The sequence below is a fragment of the Oxyura jamaicensis genome, chromosome 4, assembly GCF_011077185.1.
Source record: "Oxyura jamaicensis isolate SHBP4307 breed ruddy duck chromosome 4, BPBGC_Ojam_1.0, whole genome shotgun sequence".
NCBI lineage: Eukaryota > Metazoa > Chordata > Aves > Anseriformes > Anatidae > Oxyura > Oxyura jamaicensis.
In genome coordinates this window covers 7,852,167-7,880,162 of record NC_048896.1, presented here as the reverse complement: position 1 = coordinate 7,880,162, position 27,996 = coordinate 7,852,167, and the positions used below count along the sequence as shown (strand labels likewise).

At 37.3% G+C, this 27,996-nt stretch overlaps 1 protein-coding gene across 4 annotated transcripts; it reads left to right on the top strand.

Moving 5' to 3' along the window:
• The first annotated feature begins 1,253 nt into the window (after window positions 1–1,253).
• On the top strand, window positions 1,254–27,747 carry PHF6 (PHD finger protein 6). Of its 4 annotated transcripts, none has more exons than XM_035326474.1 (11): window positions 1,254–1,524; window positions 6,397–6,576; window positions 6,778–6,879; window positions 10,422–10,555; window positions 10,854–10,897; window positions 20,264–20,430; window positions 20,609–20,752; window positions 21,970–22,074; window positions 22,864–22,997; window positions 23,610–23,739; window positions 25,344–27,744. In XM_035326474.1, the coding sequence occupies exons 2-10, from the start codon at window positions 6,439–6,441 to the stop codon at window positions 23,737–23,739; spliced, it is 1,098 nt and encodes a 365-aa protein (XP_035182365.1). In that variant the 5' UTR covers window positions 1,254–1,524; window positions 6,397–6,438; the 3' UTR covers window positions 25,344–27,744. The 4 variants fall into 4 exon arrangements, with proteins under 4 accessions (XP_035182365.1, XP_035182366.1, XP_035182364.1 ...); XM_035326475.1 differs by having other exon boundaries at window positions 1,255–1,524; window positions 26,994–27,747; XM_035326473.1 differs by having other exon boundaries at window positions 1,261–1,524; window positions 24,032–27,740.
• The last annotated feature ends 249 nt before the right edge of the window (window positions 27,748–27,996 follow it).

Below are 27,996 nucleotides of genomic sequence, written 5' to 3'. Positions count from 1 at the left end.
AAAATAAGATGGCAGAATAGTTTCTGTAATATTATGAGTGTAAATCTTCTACGTATAACGATGTAAAATGGCAGTACCTTGAATATTTAAATGTGTGTCAGTATTTGAGTCTCTCACCACCGTGTGATGCTCATTGGGTCAACACATTCAATATGACGATCGATTCATGGGGAAAAGGTACAATTTTTGTTACTTATTTGGGAAAATAGGTAATCTCCTGCCTCATATTTTTCTATTTATTATAAAAACGATTAGCTTTAAAAAAAAACAAACTAAAAAACTTTCAATGTTTTAGCAACAGTAAAAGTGCGTTATCAGTTTTTACTCTTACACAAGAATATTCTTGGAGCAGCTGCAACTTTTCTAGTAACACTCAGCACAATATTGGTGCTTTAAGACCACTGCTCCAAAAGCACAACAAATCATACTGGAGAGGCAGTTTTGCTGATACAACCACCTACAAGGTTTTTTTCCACACAGAAGTTATCATTACCACAAATTATGGTTCTCTACCTGTTGTGAAAGGTGTACGTGTATGCAGTTTGAATGTTACGCTGCAGCATGCACTTACAGCTCAGATCTTTTAATTACCAGTGATTTTTTTTCACCTCTCACCAGCTCAAAGCCAAGCCCCACTTTCTGCAAGCACGCTGCACGACTGGCTACCAAAGCTGGGAGTCTGTCCGACTGAGCGGCTGGAGGCGCCCACCTAACGCTTTCGGCCCATCTTCCCCAGGTCCTGTGAGCAGGCACAGACTCGAGCGGGGACGCTGGGCTCGTAGCGTTATCTAACGGCGTCCCTGCCGCGGGTTATGACTAAAAGGTGGGACAGAGGGCGGGATGGAGCCAACCAGGGCCCGCCAGCCCCTTACCGGGCACCCCTCCCAGCCCCGCACCGCGCTGACCGCCGCCCTCACGGCGCCTCCGCCTCAGCCTCCTCAGAACCCCCCCGCCCCCGGAGCCTGTGCGCATGAGCCAATCCCCCGCGCGCGCTGCGGGCCCGCCGCTCTGCGCACGCGCCAGCCGCTTGCCGCGCGCCCGCGGCGCCCCTCCGCCTCCCAACGGCTGCGGGTGAGCTCTGCGCACGCGCGGAGCGCCCCGCCCCCTGCCGCCCGCCGGCTCGCTCGGCCCCGGGCCTGGCGCGAGAGCGGGCCGCGGGAGGAAGCGGGGAAGGGAGGGGGGGAGAGCGGGCGCGCGGCGCCGCGCATGCTCAGGAGGCCCGGCGGAGCCGGCGTGCTCCCGCCACGCGCGCCAATCGGGCGCCGCCCCGCAGCGTCGCGCCGTCGCAGCACCAGCGCGCAGTGCGTGCGTGCGTGCGTGCGTGCGTGCGTCCTCCCGCTCGTGCGTGCGTGCGTGCGTGCTTGCGCTCGGCGGCGGCGGCGGCGGCGGCGGCGGCGGCGCAGCGTCCCCTGCCCCGAATGAAAGGGCCGGTCCCGGCGAGCCAGCGGCCCTGAGCGACCGGCGGCCGCGGGGGGCGGGCCGCGCCCAGCCTCTCCTCTCCCCGCCGCCACACCCGCCGTACGGGTGAGTGACTGACTGAGGGACTGACTGAGGGACTGCCCGCCCGCCTTCCTGCCCGCCCTGCCGCCGCTTTGCCGCGCTCCCGGGGCAGGCGCGGCGCCCCCCCGGCCCGCCTCGCCCTGCCCTGCCCTGCCCCGCCGTGCCCTCCCTCCCGCTGGGCCCCAGCAGCTCGCCAGTCCCCGCGGGGTCCCGCCGCCGCCCCTTCTCGGGGGTGCCCCCGGGGCCGTTCCCCCGCCCCAACCGGCGGCAGCCCCCCGGCCCGTCCCCGCGCCCTCCTTCCCCGGGATCCGCCCTCCCGGGCCGCGAGTCCCGTTTCCCCCAAATTTTAGGGAGGAAGGGCGGGGGGCGCCCCCCTCCCGGAGGGCCGGGTCCCGCCGAGCCCCCCCGGCAGGCCCCCGGGCGCAGGGCAGGCCCCACGGGGCAATGGGGCCGGCGTTGCCCAGAGCGGAGCGGGGCCCCTCGGGACTCGAGCTCCGGCGGTGCCCGGTGGGAGCAGCTCCCGCTCCCCGCGGCGCTGCACAAACTTTCCTGGAGCTCTCTCGGTGCTGTCTGCCAGGTCTCCCTCAGCCCTGGCTGTCTGCGTAACTTTGGGTTCCCGGTGCTGTTGGTGTATCGGCTTTCCAGTGTTGGGCCTTCCACACCCCTGCCTCTTGGTACCCTTTTTTGAGGAAGTTTCAGGGATAAGTTCTTAGCCTGCTTCTGGTAGTGTCTGTAGGATGCTATGGGAACGTAACTTTTGCCTAAAGATTTCCATGGGACTCGTGACTTTTGGTTCTCAACTACAGACGCCTCCAGGATGCCTCCATCCTCCCCACTTTCATTCCTGGCCACAAAATAACGCCCCCAGGGATGAGTGATTGACCCTAGAAAGTAGAAAGCACTTGAAAGTTCCTTGAACAGAGAATCTGGTATCCAGTGAGCATCTTGCAAAACCCTGTATCAGTGTTCCCTGCAGGTTTTCCTGGCAGACAAAATTGCTTTATTGTGTCTAATGATTTTTTTAAGCCTATGTATTTCTCTTGTAGGTTTGCACTGGATGTCTGATATTTTTTGACATAAAAATTCAAATCCTAAATATTTTTCTTATTTTGTAGTCGTACAGGCTGTGCAGCAAAGCAAAATTTATATGAGAAAGTATAGCACGGAGATCACTGTCCTTTGTTGGAAGTACAAACGGGGGCTTGATTTCTGAAAACGTGCAGTAGCTCTTGAAGCGTATTCAGGCAATAAATAGAAATCGGAATCCAGGTTACTTTCTGTTCTTCGGTATTGAGCAACGTCTTGTACATCGAGAAGCCTCCTCCTTTGCCTGAGCCGTTGAACTTGCACTTTTATGCTCTAAAACCTGTTGTCTGCAAGAACTCAGTAAAACAATACGTGAGCTGTAAGAGCTTGTGAGACTTGCTGCTTTAAAGATAAAATAAAGATGCTATCGGGAGAAGCAGCGTGTTGAATACATTAAGAAACACGAATGCAAATGAAGCAAAATTTTTGAGTGAAAAAATCAGTGAATGGGCTTCTTTTTTGGTGATTTTCGAGGAGGTGTAATGTTTTGTTTTTAGACCAAGTCTGTGGACAGCATACCTATATGGAATAATCGATGTTCTGTGGTACTTGTCCCATTTTGGTAGAGTTAATGCATAATCTTCCCAGGCAGTGACTCCGTAGTGCACCGCTTTCTGCGAGCCAGCCTACAAAACTTTCTCTGACAAAGCTGACAGCCACCATTACTGTCAGGAGTATGCTTAAGCACTGTTCCAAGTCTTATTCACTAGTTTTTTGTTTTTTTTTTTTTTTTTTTAAACATAGAAAATAGAAATATTGAGGTGTCTTACAGTTGCATTTTTTTTCACGTTCCCATGAAATGCAGCTTGATGCTTGACAAACTGGAGTAGTTGTTTGTGGCTGATTTAACTCAGGAGATGAAAACAAAATTTTGGGTGCTTGCTTTCAGAATTCTTGGTCTGTGGTATAGCTGTGTAACTTTTGAATCTTTATCAGGTATTTTTTTTAATGGACAAGATAAGTGCATTTTGGCACAAAGGAAGGTAATCCCAGGAGTAGTGTTTTCTGATGTTTATGAAAAAGCCCATAAATAAGCCCATAAATTAGGGAGAGATCTACAAATAAAACACTTCTGAAAAATTTCTCATACTCATTTTTTTTCTGCGGTCTTTCTGAAGATCATGTTAAAGTCTAGTGATCCAGAAAATACAAGTGCAAATAATGCAGTATTGTAAAGAAAACTCGTAGATACCTTTGTAAAATGCTTTCAGGTTGCTGCAATCTGGTGGTGAAAAGAATGTGTGTTTCCTTTTTGGCCTATCCCGCTGCTTGTCGGTCTGCTTGTGTTTTGAAAAATTTCCAAGTGTTATTTGTAATTGAATTGTTATTTCAAAACATAACATTTGCTAATTAACAAGTAAATCTTAGCATTATTTTTAACTTCACTGTGAGCCTTAAAAGCCTAATTTTGCACAAGTACTTGAAGTTTGGCTGTGTCAGGTTGTGGCAGTGCTGTGAAGACGTGTCGTCCCGCGTCTGCTACTCACTGCAAGGCGTGAAGCTGGGGGCAGTTGGTTGCAGTCAGCCCTGAGAAGCTTCTTTATAATCTCGCTTCATGGGAAGTTACTATTCTTATGAATTAAAGATGATGAGAGCAACTTGGCATTTTTAAATTTGTTTTATAAATTATTCCCATTTTCTAAAATGTCAATTAGTCAAGTGGAAGGATCGCTATTATTTCTAGTAGGAATTCTTATTAGAAGAGAAAGTTTCTGTTAGTCAGTAGAAGCTGTACATGTGATCAAGGAAATTTCTCATCTTCCTGCTAAGAACTACTACCGTTGCTGTCAACATAGCGTTAATATAATCCAAATATAAAGCGAAACAAATAGTTGTTTGGGTCTATCAAGTTATTTATATCAAAGCAGAACTTGCATTTTAAATTACTTGAATATATTTCTGCAATCATCACTGCATGATTTATATAGAGTTATTGAATGTGACCAGAAAACAAACATTTTTTTGGAGATATTATTTCATCCTCATCTTTTGTAGGTCTTTTTCCTGCTTCCAAGTAGTTTTTTTTAAGGTTTAAAAAAAAAAAAAAAAACGTTCTGAAGCCTGTGTTGCCTTCCTTCAGAAACCATTCCTCCTTTCTGCTCAAAAAGGGATTACGGAATTGTCTTGTCTTGTTTTTTTCTTTAGAAGAATACAGTATAGTAATTCTTTTGTGTTAACAGTTAAGGACTCTCTATTGCCACTGCAAAAGGGTGTGACTAGTTTATCCAGATTGGCACATTTTTTGTGCAAATCAGCAAGATCTGAAATCTATGTGTTCTTCTTAGGAGTATGCGTCACCAGCTAGTAAACTGCTTTCCAATTATAAAAGAAAGCGAATGAAGCTGTTGATAAAGCAAAGGAACAGACCCTGCCCAGCCACTGCCTTTTGATGTATGAATTTTGTAGTAAACATTGCTTGGCAAGCACTTAAAATTCAGTCTCTGAAAATTGATGAAAATGGAAGAATGAGACTCTAAAATGATAGTCTGTTACCAATACTACGTGCCAACAGAAACTTAATAATATTCCTCTGCTTTCAGTTGAAGTGGTGAGCGGTACTTGCGTTATGAGCGTCTGACAGCACTGCGAAGCTGGCAGGTTTGGCTATGCAAATTGCAAAAAAAAAAAGTTGCACGTTTTCATGCAGATAGCCGTGATAGCATTGTCCAGATGTATTGAAAATCTGCTCTTCTGGCTAGCTTTTCTTTTCCCCCCCCCCAAAAAAAATACCAAACTGTGGTGGCTTTTCTTATTAAGATGAGAGGGATGTAGACAAAAGCTGAGGAGGAAACCTTTGCTGCAGTTGTGCTGATTCTGACAGTAAGTCTCCAATCTCCGAAGTAAAGGGTTGCAAACGAGTCTATTTGAAGAGGACAGTTTTATTTCTAGAAAGATGTAAAAACAAATGAAACTAATTAATTCCAGGCCAAGAAGCACGTACATTTGTTAGGTGTTTTCACTTCTGAACTTGCAGTGCCTGCCTCCGGGGAGTGGGACCGTGATGATATATTTCAAAGTATGTTGCTGGTAGTGTTGTGAGAAGTTTGAGGTTCGTGTTGAATTTAATCTTAAGTTGCTTTTCTTAGATGATGATAACAACTCTCATGTGGTTACTGAGAACTAGTATGATGCTGCTAATTTAACTACGGGTCTTGAAAAGGTTTCCATTGCAGCCTGTTAGTCATAGATCCTCTAAAATTTTGCCCTTAATGCTGTTTGACTAGCCACAACGTGATCTATGTAATACCTAAAATGGTAACGGTTTATCATCTCATCACTACCCTCCCCTAAGGGTAGGTGCTACACTGTTTCGTGAGCTTTTAAACCTAAAACCAGTTCTGGGTGCTAAGCTGACTCTTGAGCTTTATTTTGGTTCGGTGTTTGTTCAGTGGCATGAATTTTATTGCATGCGCAGGTAGTAAGTATGTTTTCTACAAATGGCTTTACTGTAATAAATAAAAGAAGGGGATTAAAAAGTTGTGGTTACTTTTTCCACCCCGAGTCCTTAGGATTGCTCTTCTTGTTATATTTTCCATTTATCTCATCCTCCCCTAAGTTTTTTACATGTCCAGAATTTTATACTGATGTTCAAACTTTTTTGCTTAAAGGACTAATTCTGCTTCCTGACACAATTTTATAAAAAGTAGCTGACTACTGCCTCTGCTGGGTGCATGTTTGATTATATTGTAGTAAACTGAGAGGTAAGGCAGGAAAGATCATTTTCAAGCAACCAATATTGTGTTTATGAAGCTGTAAGCTAAATTGCCCTTTGCTGATGTTAACATGTTGATTGCACTCTTTTTTCTCTAGCATTGATAGGAGTGAAGTGGCATTCTAAGGTCATTTAAAATCATGACAAGCTCGGTTGGACAGAAAAAAGTCTCTTCAAGACAAAGGAAGTGTGGTTTTTGTAGATCTAATAAAGATAATGAATGTGGACAATTATTGATGTCAGAAAACCAGAAGGTGGCAGCACATCACAAATGTATGGTAAGTAACCCATAGGAAAAGGGGAAATGAATGTAGTGAGCTAGTGGAAGATGACAAACAAATTTAAAAAGAAAAAAAAAATCACCTGTGGCATTGGTAAAATTATTAATTGCTCTAATTTGAAGTTTCTGTGGTTTTCAAATGTATAAATGTTCTATATCGTATAAATTTTAAAATTAAGGTTTGGTTTTATAATTTTAGCTGTTTTCATCTGCACTGGTATCTTCACACACTGATAATGAGAGTCTGGGTGGATTCTCTATTGAGGATATTCAGAAAGAAATAAAGAGAGGCACTAAATTGGTAAGTCTCTGTTTTTAGACCTTGGAAATGAAAGACTGCTTTCTTACCTTCCAGAAAGTTTATTGTGAAATTGTTCAGTGTAATATATTTTTTGTTTCTAAAGTGCTCCGTTTGGGTGAGCCCTGAAGTAAGGGACAGAAGATAATGATGATGAAAAGTCAAGTCTTAGTTTAGAAAAAAATATAATTAGATGTGATTATAGTCATATTGAAATGAAATTTAAATGTCAGTTAACCAACCCTTGAAGCATCTTTATGAAACAATTAAAAGTAGTTTATTGCAGTGAAGTCCTGCTTTCATCTAAACTTTCTTTTAAAGAATTCTTAAGCATGGAATTATTCAAAAATAAATCCAGAATTACTATTTTTACAATCACTTTTCTTATTGGCAAATGTAGATGGTTGTAGCAGATGTGCATTTTTTTCTAAGCTAATTTGAAAACTTTCTTTCAGGGTATGCCTGATTTTCCTTTTAATGGGCTGCATATAAAAATAGCATTTACTAAATCTATGCTTCTAATCCAGTAATTGCTATTTATATTTTCTTCTAGATTTCAGAATGAAACCTACACTCTAGGGATGTGGCAAGGCTAATACAGTACCTTTACCAGTATTTGGCTTTGCTACCAAAATATGATTTTAACTGCCAAAGAGGCTATTGCTTCCTTTTGTATTGATTTAAAAGTGGGGCCTGTGGATATTGACATCCTATGAGGTACATGGGTACAATAGTGATTACAGCTCTACCAAATTGATGAGAAATGGGCAGAAATTGCTCTTGTTATTCCCCAGAATCTAAGCTAATTCATTACTTGTTTTTCATTTTCTATTTTCAGTATGGCGGAGGCCTTTTCAAAATATTTTTTTAACAGATTATCAATTCACTCCTCAAGTTTATTATTTTCAGCTTAATTATTTGTTAGTCCTACGTATTTTCTAGTTTTTTGACTGAAAGCAGTCATAAGTATTTCTATGGAATTACAATTATATAACAGCAGTCCGATATTTCATCCATTATATCATTTATATCTTTTCCAGCACCTAGAACTTTATTTGCTCTACTTAGGTGAAGCATAAAGAAATAACTGTTCACAGATAATTTGCTTCATGATTAGGGACTTTGAACGAATATGGTAATAAATGGAAGTACAAATCACGAAGAAACTTTTTGATTCTTGGGTCTTTTAAATGTTTTTTTTTTTTTTTTTTTTAAGGTTATTTATTTTAATGTCATTGGTGATTTCTTTCTATGTGCTTCTGAGTCTCTCTATGTTCTTTCACTGATGTGACGTCTGAATAAGTTCTTTGAGTTCACTTGTGTGTATCAGGCACTTTAACCAGATCCAGGTTTTCTGCAAAAAGCTGAAAAACTTAAATTCATAGTCCCAAGATGTTCCCTATTCGGAGGGAATTTACAGGATGATTTTGTATATTAACATGGGTGTTGAAGTAACTGTGCCTTGTCTCTGTCTGTAGCCATCAGTAAACTACTGCTCTGATACCCCCTCTACGCCTACCCGCCCCACGCTTTGACTTGTATAGGAAGCTTAAAAAGCTAATTGTGTATAGCTAGCCTAAATATGCTGCTACAGTCTGCTTGCTGTTCTAGACTTTTTGTGTTTGTATGGGGAACTCATTGAGCAAAAATAGCTCAGTGTGTTGCACTGATTTATATTACTGATTTATATTGTTAGCTTGCACTAAATTCGTCTGCAGGCAGATTTTACGTAGTTGCCCTCCTTCAGTAGATGCTGCTGCTGACCAGGTACACACTGAAAATTGAGGCCTGTTCATTATTGAAGTGATAATGACTGATACATAGAGTTTCTATGGTAATAAATTTGTCTGAGGAAAAAATTGTAGGCTCAAACCTTAATAAGCCAGTCTTACAAACTCGTTAAATCTAAACATTGGGGAATACAATCCACTGATGGTTTTATTATTTCTGCTAGCTGTGCCTAGATAGATTTTTTTAAAAGAGATTGTCTATTTTGCAGCTTGTCAAACTTCACATACACCTGATATAACTTGGGAATTAATTAATCCGTTGACATTGACCATTTGGACAGATGGACTTGTACCAATGCAATAAATATTTTATTACTCCCAGGCAATATATAAATCAATATAAAAATTCCTGTGGTCTGTTTTGCTCTTACAGATACATCTTGGCATTCTTGAAAAGGAAGTTCAATTTTTGTCAATTTTCTGTTTAAAAATACTGCACTACTGACTAAAATTGATTGCATCAGTGTTATTTGAACCTGGGCTTTTTTAAAAAAAGTTTTGATCAACCGTTATATATTACATTTATAAGATAAAATCAAAGTTATAAGATAAAATCAAGATAAAACCCATCCAAATTAGATAAGAACTGGGGAGCAGTGTACAACTACACAATTTAAGAGCTTGGAGAGGAGTAAATGCAGATAACCCAAGGCTTTGACGTATTTATTGTTAAGTTAACTTTGTTAAAATTGAAAAATAGAGTGGTGATACATACCTTTGATATATTTATTTTACATATTTTAGACTAACAAGAACTTAGCTAGTGTGATGGACAGAAACCACCTTCTACAAAAGTATACGGTGGGAGTATCTTACACTGTACATTTATGCTTAAGGATTTGGAATTAGTTGTAATCTTATGGGACGGAATGGGAGAATATGTAGGATACAAGCACAAAGCTCCACTTGTCTAGGGAGAGGAGTTCAATGGGAAATTCTGACATTTTGGAGCAATATTATGTCAGTAGAAAATAAGAGAAAAAAATACAATAATATAAATTATTTCTATTCCTAACGTAATATGAGGAAGTCAGTGAACAATTTAGATGACGTATTCTCAATAGTAATGCAAGTCTACTGTGAGAATTGATGACTGGGAAAGAAGAGTAAAGTATCAGCCTTCCATTTAACCCTTTTTGCAATAAAAATAGAGCAAAAATTAGTATAAATGAAAGTTTTGTTGTATTTAACATTTTACTAAATTTAATGCTTTAGAAATAATATAAAGAAATAACTACGGAAATCTAAGGAAAAGTTAGCTGCTGCATCAGTATTTCTTAGTCTGCAAAGTTCATTGCTAAATGTTTCCTCTTTCTACCGTTTTTCTATGCTACCTTGAGAAGGTATTTCAGAATTAAACAGGTAGCATTTGTGATTTTTACCTTTTCTGAAATGGTTGGTACAGACATTGGGGTGGAATATTTAGGTGACTAACTGTCACTTCTGTGGAACACACCACATTCTACAAATCATTTTTTTCCTCATTGAATTGGCAATTAATGTATTTTGGTTACTGTACTGTTGGGTAATTGCAACAAATTTCTCCTTGATTTTAAAATAAATGAAGAAAAACACCAGGGAGCAGGAGGAGTGGCAAGAACAGTTCATTACTCAGCAGTTTGCATAGCAGTATTCCTGTCCGTAACCCCCTTTGTTTTTTCATTGGGAGTGACCCTGGAAGTATCTATATTATTTTTAAATTCAGACATACCAAGTCAACAGTAACATGAATTTTGCTTTGTTTTTTCTTTACAGATGTGTTCTTTATGCCATTGTCCTGGAGCAACCATTGGTTGTGATGTGAAAACATGTCACAAGACATATCACTACTACTGTGCTTTGCATGACAAAGCTCAGATAAGAGAGAAACCCTCACAAGGCATTTACATGTAACTATTATTTATTTACTGTTTACTTTTGTATTTATATTTCATGTTCTTTGTTTTTTTAAAAAGAAAACACAATACCCTTTGAATCTAACCAAAACTGTTACAAAAGATTCTAATGATGATTGTGGCATTCAAAATAGTGATGTGCTAAAAAAAAAGGCACATTTTCACTGCAAGTTTTGTGTATCAGTGAGTCTTACAAGTGGGAGAAAAATGTACTGGCATTTAAATTTAAAAGATGAGTAAATAATCTGTGAATCGTAACTGACTTGACAGTTTTCAACTACTTTGTTTATAGGATTTTATGTCGAAAACACAAGAAAACTACGCATAACTCTGAAGGTAAAATTATTCAATATAAATTTTTCCCATTGTAGAAAGATATTTTGGTTAAATTTAATATTTCTGGAGAATATAAATGTTTTCAGTAAAAATTAGAACTATATATTTTTGAGAAATAGAGTTTGGAAGCCCGTCTGATTTCTGTATTTTCTCTAATAAATAGGTAGAGAAAAACCCTAAAACTAAATTTTAGGCTGTTCTAAAGATATGATGTGCTGTCAAAATATAGTATGGGTAGAAGTAATGCATTCCTTTCTGGGAAGAAGCTGGCTTATATTTTTAGCTAAATATTCACAATATTTACATCTAAAATTCATGACATTTGTCAGGTAGCAGTTGACTCTCACCACTTCTGCCATTCCTAAGTGTACACCATTTTGTTGAACTATTAAATACAATTTAACTCTTCAAATAAGAAGGATCCAATATTAAATAAATGGGCGTACGATTGGATCGCTTACAGATATTGCTGAGTGATTTTGATAAACAAAAAAAGCTGTATGCGTACATTAATAAAAGCTGTGCATCTCTGCAGAGGAGAGTAGTGAAATGCATGAGGGATGATATGCCACAAAAGTAGATAAATTGTGTGGTCTGACAAAATTCCAAACTAATTTTTAATTTTGTGTTTATGTATTTTTTTTTTCCTTTTTACTTGTTTACTACCGTATCTGAATCTGGGTAAGCAAGCATTTGTTAGTTTACTTTTGCATTGCTTTCCGTTTAAATGTTGCAGATATAGCTAGTGAGGACTGCATTTAGTGATCATAAAATTTCATAAATTATCTCTTGCTGCAACTACATCCTTATGGGTAGTGTTAATGGTAAGGTTTGGGTGTTACTTCAGTGTTCAAAGGGATATTGAAGGCAGTAGAAAATCCCAAAGTAAATCCTTTTTTTTAGTCTATTTAAATATTGTAGTGTGCTTTGTATAAAACATTCTGTTCTGATCTTGCTGTTAGTAGATTGAAGCAAGGAAAGCAGTTTATATGTTAATGTGGTCCTATCTCTTTGAAGAATTATCTTGTAGTCTGGGACTTTGATAACAAGCAAAACAAAACCAAAAACAGAAACAAAAGACATTTGAGTCCAAAGACAGAGACACTGATCTCTTAAGCTGATACTTAAACGTAATACTTTATACTTACTGAGGAACGGCTTATACTGGCATCTATTGAAAAATGCCACCATTTCTACATGGAGTCCAATGCCAACAGATTTTTTTTTTCCTGCTTGGAACTCCTTGCAGGATCTGAACTTGTGCTTTTCTTTAAGAGTTTTCAGAAATTATATCTTATTGTACAATAACAGTACAATAACAGTAGGGACTCTAACAGTCCCCTCTAACAGTAGGGACTTTTAAATTTTATATGGATATATTTGTATGAGAAGACATGGGGAAAATTGCTACAGTAGGATAGTGTTTTTTTTCTTAAACGTTGATGATTGTAGTTTTTTAAGCATTAAATAAGGTTCATCCAAAGAAACTCAGACTGGGAGGAGAAGGAGGAAAAACATCATTCAGATGAGGCCAGAAAACCCAATAGTATCTTACTTAGAATTCAACTTCGCACTCCACTCATTTTTTTTTTGCTTAAAATATCTAGTTCTGTTATGCTTTATGCTTCTAGAAATATATGTAGCTATACAGTATGTTTTTAAGTTCTGGTTTTGTTTAGTATTTGTCTGAGATTGTAGCCCGGTGCTCTTTCCCGAAGAGTAAGCTCTCTTTTTAGACAATACAATTTCAGGTACTTACTATACTACACCTGTAAAATATTATAACTTACGATCTGAGGTTTGATAATGCCAGTATCAGGGGCTCTTTTATGCTGGACCACCTTTAAATCACAGGAAATACAAATACATGTTGTATCTGTCTTAAGGAAATGACTTACGGAATAGTATTGCAATGGTATTGTGCTGTGACTGATCACCTTTAGAAGACAGAGAAATCTACAGGATGGTTTTCAGAGCTCAAGAAGAGACTTGAGAGGTTTTGTTTCTCCATAATGAAATACTGAAGTTTGTTCAGTGAAGTGGTAACTGGAAGATGCTGGATGGTGAGAGCAGTCAGATGAGCTCTGTGTATGTATTTTGTTGGGTTGTTTCTTGAGGGAAATGTGCATCTCAAAGAGGAATTTAAATGTGAAAGAATGGTGGTTCGTGAAACCAGAGAAGACTTGCAGAGAAGAAACTAGCCAAGGATGCTGGATGCTAACATAGCACCTTTGTTTCATTTTCAGTAATCCTTCCTACAACAGTGTTGTTGTAACAGAGTAGTTAAAGCAAATCAGTGGTTATGTCACTCAGTGTAGATGCACGGGGGCACTGGAATTATGAGTCTCCTTTAATGGAAACTTATTGCTTCTGCTCTGGAATGTTTGTAACTTTTTTGTTGGTCAGTGCAGAATGTCTGGATTTGTGTCCTCTGTATCTAGACTTAATTGTTGCAGTCCAAGTATTTTTTTCTTATGTCACTTGTGTTAGTGGATGTCAGTAGAGTTTTCAGGAGGGTTTGATGTCCTCTAGAACAGTATTGGCTTTGGATTTTTTTTCCTGTAGGTAGTACTGCTGCCTAATAGTGGGATTTTTCCTTCCCTTCTCTCAAAAACAGGTGCTTTTTTAGCATCCTTGCTCAAGTCTGAGATGTGGTTAATGTAAGTTTTTTTTTTTTTTTTTTTAGAAGCTCTAGTTCTTTTCAATAAACTAATAAAAATCTGCTAACAATTCAATACCAGTTAAAGAAAACTTGGTTGAAGAATTTGGTTGAAGGACCTATGTAGGAATTAAAAGTTACCAACATAAAACCTAAATGAAAAAAGACCTCTTAAATGTTACTTATTGCTGTCATGAAATTCAAGTGGCACAAGAATTTGTCAGATCAAGTATCTTCTGACTCATCAAGACAAAATTAATGAGCAATGGGAGTTCATTTTCCTTTAATTGACAGGAGTTGAACTACCTTCTGTTTTGTTTGAATAGGAAAATAGGAAACACGACAACAAAGTAATCTGCTCTTAGATTCATTATCTGTCTTGACAGATTGTTGGTTTTGTCTCATTTATTTGAATGGCCTAGCAGTCAGGTGACGTAGAACAGGAAAAATATATATCACCTATTCATTATATTTCAGTGTAATTCATTTGTGCTTTGTTCCCTTAGCTGGTAAGAAGAACAGTAAAATCAAGGTACTCACACTTCGTTCTTGGCTTTGGTTATGATGCTGACAAATTTGAAGACACCTGCTCAGAGGAGCAGACCAAGTTGCTGAAGTTTCATGTCTGCCTTTTTGTCTTGCTGCTTATAAATGTAACTGTTTCGACCTGAACTTCAAGGAATAGTTTAAATCTTAATCTCAGCAAGCCCTCTTGAGTTTTCAGTACCTTACAAGTTACAGAAGTTGGCACCAGTGCTTTCAGACTAGCACAGTTAACTATTAGTTAGTTGAGTTACTATTCAGTTTGATACAATTGGATTTATTCTTTTTGAAGAGTAAAGTATTGTTGAACGAAGGCTTTGGACCTGTTTATTGGAATTTATTTTTATGTAGTAGAAATAATCATTGAAAACTTAAAAAATCGTTGTCTTTAATTCAGTTCCCTACAGGTGGGCCTGCCCTGGCCCTTCTGTATTTAAAACAAATTCAGCTGATCCATAATAGTTCATTATAAACTAAGATAGGAATATTTCATTGTTACATCTGCTACATAGTAATAATAAAATGAAGAATAAAGATGACTGCCATGTGACTACTTAATGTTTAAAACAGAAGATGCTTGGAACTGTTGAGTCAGAAAATAGTGTGTGTGTACATAATTCCTATTGTATCTGTACCCAAGCCTTGGGAATTATGTTTCCACAATAGAAATAAGGACACTTAGCGTCTCAGTATCCTTTTTTCTTATTCTAAAGATCAAACTTGAAATCTGTGCTTTTTTCTTTGCTCAGTAAGTGGAGTCAGGATAATATTCCTTTATGAGACCTAATTACAGACTGCAATCTGTAACAAACAGATTACTTTTTCAAAGCATTGTTTAAGCCAGAAGGTGATAGCAAAAACTTCCCAAACTCTTTGGCATTATGACTAGTTAAGATTCTGATTCATTTTAAGGTGCTTTAATCAGTCTTTCTTCATAGTTATGTTTTCTTTAACAATGTTCACTGCATAAGCTTGCCTACTGTTGTATGTGCTAATGCAGTCAGGTGTAAAAGTTTCTGTAGTGTTGTGGTTCAGTCATTTCAGTTTTGCTGGTGGATGGTTTCAAATTCCTTGTAAGCTCTGCTAACTCAGCCTTCTTGTTGTCTGTATTATGGAGAAAGCTGCTCTGAGCATGACATCAAATGTATGTGTAGTGTTACAACAAGAACGATTGCTCCAGGTAAAAGTAGAAAATCTAAAAGTAATGTGGTGAATAGTATGTACCATCTGGGAAGCTGTCCTGTGATATTTACATCTTAATTCTGTTTCTTATCTTGGCAAGACCGTAATCAAATAGGAACTTGGTCAGTTAACTAATATTTAAAAGGTTTATCAGACCAGTTGTCGTAAGCCTTCTGATTATGCAGATAAGCTAAATATATTGTCTGTCTTTAGTATCTGCCAACAATAGGTTGCTTGAAAAAGTGTTTAGACTGTGTGATTAAGAAAGACTGTTTCTTCAATTAAGTACATTTAACATAAAAATGAATAAAATAATCTCAAGTATTTAATAACAGATACTATTTGGTCAAAAATATTTTTTGGACAAGAAGCATCAATTCCTTGAGGGTATCTGGTACTTTTGAAAACAAATTAGTGACTAGACTTAAGGGATAATTTGGCTTTTTCCCCTCCACTCTTGTTTTCTCCAATTTAGATACATGTAATCTAGTCTTTTTCCATTTTCAAAAAGAAAATAGTTAAGAATTATATTCAGCATTTTGATGCTTAATTTCACATCATTTTCTGATGTAAGCTACAGCTATTTCAGAACCGGTTCACTTGAACCTGTATTTGCTTGCAAATGTTTTTAAGCAAATCTGTTTTTTATTAATACTTAAAAATGCATTCACACTTTCATTATTAACTACTAGGACATAAGGTTTTTAGATTTTTTTTGACAATTAATTTTAAAATAATTATGTTGTCACATGAGGTTCATTGTTTTCAGCCATATTTTTAAGGACATCTTACTTTAATATGCTGCGTTACTCTTTTTCTGGTATTCTATTTCTCTTCTAAAATTCTGTAAAGTTGATTTTTGTTCTTTGTAATTTTAAGAGCTTTTGTTCTAAGTGCACTATGAAACTTAAAAAGCATATGCCTGTTTTCAGATTTACATAACGGCATGTCTAAGACAGTTCTGTATTCTACATTTTGGCTTCTTTTTCTGTACAGTCCTACTTGCAAATGTATATTCCCCATCAGTTTTGTTTATCTTTCTTGTACAGATGTAGACCTTTTGTTTCTGTCATATTTAGTCATTGTTTAAGATAATATAGCAGGTAGATAGGGTAATATTAGCTTTTACTGAACACATCCTCCTTTTATTTGTTGTTTCACAACCATTAAATCACTTAATTTTTTGTATTAGTTTGCTTTAACATAGCTTTTGAAAAAGGGTGATTCCTGGTGTATTTCAAGCTCAAGCAATAAAGAATAGATCAGTGATATCTGAACTGTGTCAAGTTTTATGTTAAGTGGCAAAACATCTTGATCCTTTTTCCTTCTAGTCATGATCAAAAGAGAATTCATAGAATTCTCTTTGAAGCTGTCTTCGTGTTACCAGTTCATAAAATACAAAATTTTGCTTGTCTTCTCTTTGTGGTACTTTGTACTGCTCATAGATTTCTAAAATGCAAATGTGGGGGCTCGTTGTTGCTCATCTTTCTCCTCATCCAAATTTACAATATCATTTTCTTAGGTACTTTTGAAAATGTAGAATGTTTCCTCTTAATAACGCTCCCCCTCCCCCCCCCCCTTCTGAGATCATATTGCATATTAAGTTTGTTTATTCAGGTATATTGTTTAGGGACTTCTGCAGAAAGCTCATAAGATACCTCCTTCGAAGAGTTCAGATACGGTTGTATTGAGAATATTGTGATGGTTTTAAAAATCAAAGCAGTAGTGGGATATGGGATGGGGGCAGCTGAAGGTATATTCAGGGAGTCTCAGGGGATTCAGAGTATGGGTGATATCCATGATAAAACTTAATCTGGTCAGGGAGGAGTTGAACAACTTTTTGTGTTTTCCTTAGTTCAAGCTGACATGAGAAGTTGGAAACACCCAACCATCAGATGCCAGGGAAACAGGGTAAGCTGGCAGTGGGCTTGAGGGGAGGGATAGGGCACGAACCAAACTGTGTATTAAACAGTAAAGACCATCCAAGGCAGGTTTATTTTAAAGCTGGTTACAATTCTTTCTCCTTGAACTGTTGCACTTGTTCATAGTGCTGTTAAAATAGATGGAAACTTCAATGTTTTGAGGTATACATCTTGCAGGTAGATGTGGTAGTGCAGGTCCTCACATTTTGGACGTGTTAATCCATAGGTTCATGTCACTTGTAGTGTGGAGACCTAAATCTGCAAGGAATCTTATTTACTTTAATGGAGGGGTCATGTAGTGTCTAGATTTCAGTGAACTCTGAACTTTTTTGGAAGTACAAGCTTTGAGGGCAGGAAAGGGGTTCTCCTTTGAAGAAAGCTGTGCGATCTTGATGCTGTTTTATGTTATACAAGAAACAGTGCAGAAGAAATGCAAGGTTTATGTTTCAAATCTTAAATATTCTAATTGTAGATTAAAAATAGCACTTAATAACTTACTCTATAAGGAAGCTGTAACAAAAAATGGGCTTTGGTGTGTGCTTGGTTTTTGTAGTTAAGCTCCATTTCCAGCTTTGAGAGTATGACTGCAGAGGGTTTGGGATATGCTTAATGCTTAGGAAAGGAGGGTGGATAAAGGTGGAAAGCAGTATGGTTGACAGGATAGATAATGAATTGGGGGGGAATGGAGAATGTTGGTGAATGGACTACATTCTGCCTTATGAAATACAGCAGGAAAATCCGTGGAGTTATTTTGGAAGGAGTATTTGTCTTATGCACTGTTATTTAAAGGGTCACCGATTTAATGGTCACTTTTTCTACAACTTTTTCTTTTTAGTAGAAGAGCCATCTATGGCTTCTTTAAATGTAGAAGTATTTATGAAGACTGACGGTTTTTTTAATATATTAGGGGGAAGTTCATGTATATGATTGAGGGACAAGATAAAATGTAATTATTTTATTTGAAAGAGCTTTTCAGGTTGTAATAAAATTTTCTATATGCAGTCTGAGAGGTATGATATCTAAATTGCATAATCTTGCTTTCGGAATTTAGCAACTAATGTTAAATGAAAAACAAATTTAGATAGTAAATTATGAAAAGGAAATGTAAAATGTTTTGTTTCATTAGATTGCATATTGCAATCTAATGTCATTGTGTGTTTTATTATACTCTATTTTGAGTAGAGTAAATGGTGGTACTCTTGTCATCTCACTAGAAGAGAATAGGATGCATACTGAAGCATAAGAAAGTTGTGGTAGATAGACTAATTTAGTTTAGTAGTGACTTGGGAATATGTGTATATAGCTATCTGTCAATTTAAGTGAAAATAATTTGCAGGTTTGTATGAATTTCTTTTCAAATTTTTGCCACCTTACCACACATCCGTGTAGAGCTTTGGGGGGAATTAAATTTCAGTATACTATGTTGTGATACATTTGGATTAGCTTTTTCTTTATTAATAAATGTGCAAGAAGCTGAAGTTATTTCGGAGATTAGCAGCAGATGTGATAGACTGACTTTAATGAGGTACACCTGTATGCAAGGCCTTCAGGCCTCCAGTTCACTTTTCTGCAACTAAACGTTTGTGGCTGTGGAATATATTCAGGGCTTTGATTTCAAACTTCTGTGCAGTTGATTCATTGTTAATCGTGAGATAGAATGAATGATTTGATTTGTATGCAATAATGGATAGGAAAGATGAGCTCTGTTGAAACAGCTCTTAGTCTCAAAGTAAGATGTCCTGTCTGAGTTTGAGACCAAAATACAATGGTGATAAGTGCCCTAGTGGTATTTAATAATACCACAATGGTTAAGTGTCCCGTTAATGTGTAAGCATAGTTGTTCTGGATTGACTACTAGGATTTTGTTCTGTTTTGGGGCTCATATTGATGGTTATAGCTTGGATTTTGAGATTTATGGAGCAGTATGCATGCATGTTTCTTTAAACAAGTCTGCTGAAATAACTTTGCAGTTTGAGCAGGGGTGGATATTGCATATGAAAAGAAAAAAGACTGCTCCTGTGAGCTTTTGATGATCAGGAAAGTTGTTAGCAATCAAATAGAGCTGGTTATTCAATATTTATATTCGTAGTGAAAATAACCTCAAGAAATTTGCAGAATCTTTATCTGTATGCTTTTGATTAATCAAAAGAACACTCTGCTATAGTCACAGAATATTTAAGGTTGGAAGGGACCTCTGGAGATCATCTAGTCCAACCCCCCTGCTCAGGCAGGATCATCTAGAATGCGTTGCTCAGGACCACCTACTTCCAGGCAGTGTTGAATATCTCCATAGGAGGGGATAGTACTGGATTACAGTTCTGTGTAGCAAATCAACAGCTAGCCTGGCATTTCCAAAGGAAATTGTCAGACCTCTTTAGTATATTTGTATTAAAAATATTTGTTCTTATATTCCTAATGGTCTATAAATGCTCCATTTGAGATTTTGTCAGTGTGGATGCTTTTCTGTAAACTGGCTCCCTGCTTTGAGCTGTAGATGTAAAAATAGGCTGTAACTAAAATGAAATTTTAGATTTGTTCCATGGAAGCAGAATACATTTCGTTTGTTTTAAAACTTCTTAATATTATAGCCAAAATGAGTGATTTCTTTTTTTAAAGTCAAAAAAAACATCAATAAAGCAAGGTGAGAGGAGTTACTTAGAAACACTGGCATAATATCAAATGCAATTTACACTGGATGCATGTATCTTAAAAAAAAAAAAAGTTTGTGGTTGAAAAACATCTTTTGGTTGTATTTTCAGTAAAGGTGAATATATTTATTTGAGGCCATATTTTGTCCCTAAAACGGGGAGCTGTAAGAAAGGTTAAACCTTCATATATTATGTTATAAAGATGCAAAGCTGTGTGATGTGTATAAAGAAGTAAATAATGTTTTCAGGTACTTGCATGTTTGTAATAAACATGAAAAAGTTACTATTTTCATTTCTGACTATTTTTATTTCTGGAAAATACAGAAAATACAGGTTGTTTTTTCTTGTCTGTTTTTGGTTTTGTGTAAAATTTTTGAGAATGTTATTTGATGATGTTTTCTAACTCCTAAAGCAGATTTAGAAGAAAGTATCAATGAACATGAGTTGGAGCCTTCACCTCCCAAAGGAAAAAGGAGGGGTCGTAAGGGAAAGCCAAGAAAAACAAATTTAAAAGGGCAATCAGAAGACACTAGATCAACGTCCTCACATGGCACAGACGAAATAGAAAGCAGTTCCTATGTAAGCAGTAAATATGCTAAACTTCTTAGAAGACAGAATTGCATATTTCTTCTCTGCAAATACATTTTTTATTAAAATGTGTGTTTGTCTGAGCCTCCAGCTGGTGGCCACAGGCTTTTAAAATTGCAATCTTATTTGTAACCCAGCAGTATATTTTAGTAAAATGTTTTTCTTTCAGAGAGACAGGTCTCCCCACAGAAGCAGCCCCAGTGATACAAAACCTAAATGTGGATTCTGTCATGCAGGTGAAGAAGAAAATGAAGCTAGAGGAAAGCTTCATATATTTAATGCCAAAAAGGCTGCAGCACACTATAAGTGCATGGTGAGTTAACAGTATTGTTGTTACTCAGTTTATTATTAATTTTGTCTGGATTACTATTTTAGGTTTTAATAGGATACCCTTATATGTAATTATGCATGAATATCGTCTTTGTGTTGATGATCTCTTTAAGTGCTGAAGTGTTGTGAAGTGAGCAATCCATCGATTTTTTTTCACTGCAGGCAATATGTGCATAAAAGTTGGCTACGTGCTAAGAGATGGGATTAGCTCAGGGAGACTCTTCAGCATTTTAAAAAAGCTCCCTTATGCTTTTAGATGCATACACAGTGTTTAAAAATGAGTGAGAAAATAATTTTAACTAAAAGAATCCACTCCAAAAAATAAAATATAAGTACCTTTACTCCACAAGCATTGAGACAGAATCCTGGAAGAATCAATGAACTTCATTAATTTTCTGACCAGTGGATTCAGGTTGTGACACAATTAGAGTGTGGGACATGCAAGGGTTTTCTAGAACTTCCAACTGTCAGCTTGCAAAGAATCTGCTGATTTCAATGAACTTATGCAAATAGTACTGTCTTTCATGTAACCAATTCTATGAATGAAGTAGTGCTCTGAATAACAGCCACGGTATTTTCTGTTGTACCTCGAAAGGAATAAGTAGTCCAGACAGTCTATGGAGTATTAACGGCCCTACTACAGCTGGCCTAACTAGAAGATCTGATGTGTGCCAGCAGCCTTGAGCATTAGAGTATTCTTTGCTGTTTTGTGTACCTGAGCTTTAGTTTTAAGACAGTTCAAGTTGACTATACAAGAATGGTGATAGTAGGGATGATGCTTATGTATTCCATTGTCATGCCTCAAGATTTTTGGGCACGTTGACATTGTCTGTGCCATGAATGTGCTGATTTACCTATGTGGCACAGAGAAAGAACTGGAATATTCCTGAGAAGTTCACTGCTATAATCAATAATATTGGTCATTTATTACTTTGTATTTTCAGCATTGTAGTCATTCTCTGTCCTTTTTTCATTTAAAATGCCTCTCTCCAAGATAGGAAATGTAATTAAAGCAGTCAGGTGGGTATCAGAAAGAACACTCATCATACTGGTATCTACGCAGCATGGTATTTCATCCTCATTTGTTGGTAGAGCACAGTCTGAGACAACTGAATAATGAACATCCCTTTCTGTGGTTCCTGTACATAATTTCTGATCACCAACATTAAAGAAGTTATTTTGTATTTGCTTGTTTTACAGTTGTTCTCTTCTGGCACTGTCCAGCTAACAACAACATCAAGGGCAGAGTTTGGTGATTTTGATATCAAAACTGTTCTTCAAGAAATCAAGAGAGGAAAAAGAATGGTATGTATCTGCAGAATGTAATGAATGTGTTACTAAATCTACTAAAGAGTATATAGGTCTGTCTGTTTGCTTCTGTGAAACAATCTTTTCCATCTACTTACGACAAAATTTGAATGTGTTGCTACTTTGGAGATAGCTAGGCAGATAGGAGTCACCTTTAAACTACCACGTGCCCAACCACCACTAATTTATTTTTATGATGGTGTACGTTGTAGATGATAACTAGCCTTCCTGTAACTGTAAAAGGTTTGTATCCTGTGTGTTACTAAAAGTACAGTGTGTAAAACTACAAATAAACTTAGAGAATACATTTTTGCAGTGACTTCTTTCCAACCAGTTTTAAGCTTTAATATGGAAAAAGTGTTAAGGCCTCACAGATGGAGATGTTGGTAAAATGTCACACTGCAGTTTATTAAAATTATACTTTTTTAAAAGCAGTGAAAACTTTGTAGGGATCAAAAAACAACTAACTATGTTGTTGCTTGAAAAAAAAATAAGATTTTTAGTATATCAAAATTTTAACTTGAGTGTAATCAAATAATACTTGGCAGTGCAATAATACATGCTACAGCAGATTTCAGTGCAAAGGATAGGTAAAGCTGGGTGTTCATGTTTTTAATGGGTTTGTGTTAAATGGTTTGTTTTACAGTATTGTTGATTAACTTTTTTTGGAAGGATGATGTGCCAGAGAGATTACTGTATTCCAGAAAGATAGCCATAAACATGGGGAACACTAAACTGAACAGAGACCGAAAGGCTGAACAGTGCTACTCTTCTTTCTCTTAACAGAAATGCACGCTTTGCAGCCAGCCTGGTGCTACTATTGGGTGTGAAATTAAAGCCTGCATAAAAACATACCATTACCACTGTGGAGTAGAAGACAAAGCTAAATACATTGAGAATATGTCACGAGGAATTTATAAGTAAGGACCTATGTACATCTTGAGTCTATAATGCAAGTGAAGATAGAACATTTTTTCTGGCAAGCTTGGCAAATCAAGTTAACAAATATTCCATTTAAAAATATTTTAAGCAACAATTGCAAAATATTTCAGTTACTCAAACTTCAAATTTCTGTACAACAATATGTGAATGGAGAAAAACAATTATTTTACTCCCTATATTTTCCTCTTTGATTAATGTGTTTTTTTTTTCTATTGCGAAATCCCTGGATAATTTATGATTGCTCCGTATGGATAAGTTTTGTAGCTTATTCTGGTTCTTTTGGACCCTGCAGCTTTTCCTTGCTTGCTTGCTGAACTGCAGCTGTTGTTGAGTTTCCAGTGTTGTTGTGCCCACAAGAGGGCATGCTGTGAGCAGTGTATCAGCAGTTTTTTAAAACTAGAATTGATCAAATCGTGTTGGCTCGTCTTTGCCTTAGCCTTGTTTTCTTCCCGTTTAATTGCTGCTTGACTGAAAAACATGAATGAGTTGTTAACAATTTTCCTGTAGCACTTAACCAAAACTAATTGAGAAGAGATTCTTTTTTTTATTCTTTTAGTAAAAAATCATATCTGTTTCTTTTATTATGTTAGACTCTATTGTAAAAACCATAGTGGAAATGATGAAAGAGATGAAGAGGATGAAGAAAGAGAAAGCAAAAGCCGTGGGAAATCAGGCACTGACCATAATGACATTCCTCAGCAGCAGCTCAATGGAAACTAGGTATGGAAGTTACTCCTGACAGATCTGTTACCAAGACTGAAACGCAATATACATTTAATGTAGTTTATTGCAGTGAAGTATTTAAATCTAGTGTATGCGGATAAGTAGTTTTTATTGGCATACTGTAGAAAAATTGGGAGGATACGTTGGTTTTTAAATCTGGCTGACTTTGTAACAGTATAAGAAGGGAGGCCCTCATTTCTATCGCTAAATATAGATGTGATGTCAGAGCTGCAAAATGCTTTTCTGTATGACTTTAAATTTACCATTGTTTTCATCATTTTTTAAACAGGTTCAAGGGACAGAGTTATAGAACTGGGAATGGCTAAGACATCATAACTACTAATTCTTTTAAATTGTTTTCTAAATTCAAAAAAGGGTTAGTAATTTTTTACTACCCAACTCTGTTAGAAATTTCATTGAACTGCCTGAAACGTTCATGTGTGTGAGCCTTCAGTAAGTGGCAGAGTTTTACATGTCAATATTAATGTAGTTTGTAGTCTGCAGTGTCTGGAAAAAATGAAACACTATATAAATGATATGTAATATGTACAGTGTCTAAAGTTAAGGCAGACATTGAAATGAAGCAAGATCTATATTTCTGGACTGAATAAAAACCTTAAGATTTGGAACGTGTAAGTTGTTTAGTGGATTCATGCAAAGAAGGAAGGTCTTAGCTAGTTTAATTAACAACATAGACAAATTCATGGTGGCAACAAGCTGGTACTTTGTGAATTTTGCATTTTCTTCATATACAAGTTATGGAGGCCATACATGGGAAAGCCGCTCTCTGTTTTTGCTTGCAAAGCACACAGTAAAAAAGGACTCAGTGTACACCGAAGCACGCTTGAACATTTCAGGTTGTTCCTGTTGTGATTGCTCATTCCGCCCAGCATTGTTTGCGGGAGATTTACTTGAGCAGCTGTTGGTTCTGAGCTGTGAGCTTTAGAACTCATGCCAAAGGGCTGTAGTTCATTCTTTCCCCAGCGATCCACTTCTTTCGTCCCTGATTTACAAATAACACTTTACTAAGTGTGATTTAAACATTACTGTATAAATGCTCGGACTCTGCAGCCCGATCTTTCTCTTCAGAGAGTTACAACTCTTAACTCACTATGGAATTTAGCCACCATATCTGATATCCATACCTCAAGTGTTCTACGTTGTGTGGAACACTTCATGTTTTGTCCAGAATATGCGTAGAGGTCCCATATTCTGTAAGAAGAATGAGGAAACAACCTTTTTTTCTAGATTGGTATTTATTTTTTAATCTTATGACCACTATATGAGAAACTTTGCTTATCATCCTTATTGCTTTAGTGATTTTTTTTTTCCCCCCTCTTCTTTCTGTTAAGTCAACAAATCACATCATGGAATTCTACTTGCTGGAGCTTGATGTTCCTTTAGGGAATAATCAGATCTAAGTTATACCAAACCTAACAGATCAGTCCTCTGACTGCTTTCAAAACACCTTGTCATTTCTAATGGCTACTAGTTTCTTCAATTGGTCTGTTAAAGCACATTCTCAGACTTAAATAAAACCAAAAAGCTAAATCTAGTACACGTTTGTCTGTTGCTATCATATCACTGTATTGTTTGTTTAGGGTTTTGACTTGTTTCACTCTGAACTCCCAACAAAACTTCCAGATTTGAAGGAAGGAAACAAGCAAAATACACTGATTTGACTATAAACTGCTACAGTTCCGTGACTGGTATTGCAAAAACAGTTCAATTGTAACATGAGTTTCTGTAGCATTTTTTACTTGTATTTTTAAAAGATTTAATGTGTGTCGTTGTCTTCTTATGCATTCCCTTAATGTCTCAAGGGACTCAATTACTGTATATTAGAGTTTCTAACATCTTACCTGTTAGAATTCAATCAACTCTGTTTGCTTTCCTGGAGAATAATGCAGTTTTGGAAAGAAATATTGCTGTGTACAGAAGATATTCAGTTACTGCTCTAAACATGATGCCATTGATCATTTTTATTTTGTATTTGTAACTTTCAAAATTAAAAGCGTGACTTGAATTGCAATGACAGATCGATTATTGAAATTGTCTATCAAGGTGTTTTGTTTCTTCTAGAACATGAACATTTTTCAGCCACTCAGAACAGTTTCAGAATGCGATATAACATCCTTCAATGTCTAAATTACTTCTAGATTTGTGCCTCAGACATGGCCCTCCCATGGAATAAAGGCACTTTGTTTGCAGCTACTGTATTTTTAACTAAGGCTGGATGACAGGTGCATGGGGTAGATCTGCCAGCATACTGATTGTACTTGAGACTAAGCTCTAATTTATATTGTGTCAGTTGCTTAGTATAAAGTATAATATTCAGTCCAGTAATTCATCTGTTGTGAAATAAATTATCCCATTCCATGCTTCTGAGAACCAGAACAGCACTTTACCTGTGGGTAGCAGAAAAGTAAGTGGCTGGTTACCTGTTACCTCCTTGTGCTGAGATGGCCTGACTAAACTGTCATTAATTCAGAATTCATGGAAACAATATCAAAAGCAAAAATCTTTTTTCTTATGAGCCTCAGATTTGTCATAACTTGACTTCAATTTATGTATGCTGGGTAAAAGTGCCTTACAATGTAAAAATTGTATTTATATGTTCCCAAGTAGCACTACCTGCTGGGGAGTAATTCTGTTGTGGTGTTAATATTTAGAAGAAATGTACCTCAGCAGTGTATTTACTGTACATCTCCTATGTCCTTAATTGTAGTTTTAAAAGGCATGACAATGTATGATAGTATACAACATTTACATATTTTTTTTTAAAGACAAAATACTGCCATTACTGTCTTTTTATGTGTATTTTAGCTTGGAATTTCAGACAGTCTGTCTGAGGGGGGTTTTGTTTGTTTGTTTTTGGTAAAGCAATGTAATCTTTGCAAGCATTTATTGGAAGATTATTCTGGAGCATCTACTGCCTTCCCAGAAATGTTAGAAATAATGCAAGTGCTCTGTAGGTGGGATAGGTATGTTTAAATTAGCTAGGTAAATTAATGCAGTCTATTTTTTTCTGAGACAATTTTTTTTTTGATAGGCACCTTCTGTTTTCATCTCACAATCGGAGAACTCTTAACAAAACTTGTCTTATGAAACTGGTGTCATTATTTTATTTTTTATTTTTTGGCCTTTGGGTATTTCTTTTGCTCACAAGAGTAATGTCTGCTGTTTAAAGTCTCCTGGAATCCTCTGGAATGGAGGTTTCTCCCCAACTCACTGTATCTCTGTATTAACAGATCTGCGATCGTGCTATACCAAGAAAGGACTGTACCAAGGAAGGACAGGCATCAGAAGGGTATTGTTCAAATTACTTGAGGATACAGCTGGTGTAATGCCAGAGTCCCAAGGCATGATCAAACACCATAGCAGTAAGCTGTGCTATCACTCCATTTCAAGGAAGGGCAAAAGGCCGGTTCAATACCAACATCTGTGTAGCTACGTAGGATGAAATAGATTAGGTGACCAAAATACCTGCTTATTCAGCAGGTGTTGATCCACAGGAGGTTCTATGATAAAGCTCCAGTAGGAGTTGTACCAGCATAACTCCTGGAGGGCAGCAATAAATCCATCATCTACACTCCACAAAGTGTGATCTTTAGGTACAAAGAGCTGTGCTGATCTAGAATGATGTGATTAGACTGAATCTGGCTCTAAACTTCTGCTAATTAGTATACAAGAAACGTAATATTAAGTAAGAGGCCTTGCTTCTTACTGCTGCCTAAATGAAGATTAACTTTACACTGAAGCAGAGTGAGAGATGAAGGGGTGATAATGTATTTGAAATATCAGACTTATCTGGCAGGTAATAATCAGTTCATTCCAAAAACGTTAATGTGCTGAATCAGATTGACAAGAAAATGAATCCTAATTAGTTGAAATTAATCCGAAGAGAACTGAAAGTACATCATAGCAAATAGTAACTCTTCTTCCACATCACAAGGAACAGATTGCACTGTATTAGTGATGGAGGTTTATAAAAAAAACAAACAACACAGCTCTTAATTTATATACTTACTGAAGCAGATTCTATATATGCATATGTATGCACATTCATTAATCAGCAGTACATCTCAACCCTTAAGATCCTGGAGAACTGTTGCTTGTCAAAAAGCACTCAGGTTAGGCTAACATTTGCAGCTTTTGCTCTAGCATACATTTACATTAGGTGTAAAGACAAGGAATGTGTAAAAGAGGGTAAATGCATTCCTATCTACAATGTTATGTATATTTTGTTCCTGT

Excerpts from the sequence above, each read along its gene's own strand:
- PHF6 (XM_035326475.1), top strand. The coding sequence starts at position 6,439 with ATGACAAGCTCGGTTGGACAGAAAAAAGTCTCTTCAAGACAAAGGAAG. Across the intron at positions 6,577-6,777 it reads CAGCACATCACAAATGTATG|CTGTTTTCATCTGCACTGGT; the intron begins GTAAGTAACCCA and ends TTATAATTTTAG. Across the intron at positions 10,556-10,853 it reads CCCTCACAAGGCATTTACAT|GATTTTATGTCGAAAACACA; the intron begins GTAACTATTATT and ends CTTTGTTTATAG.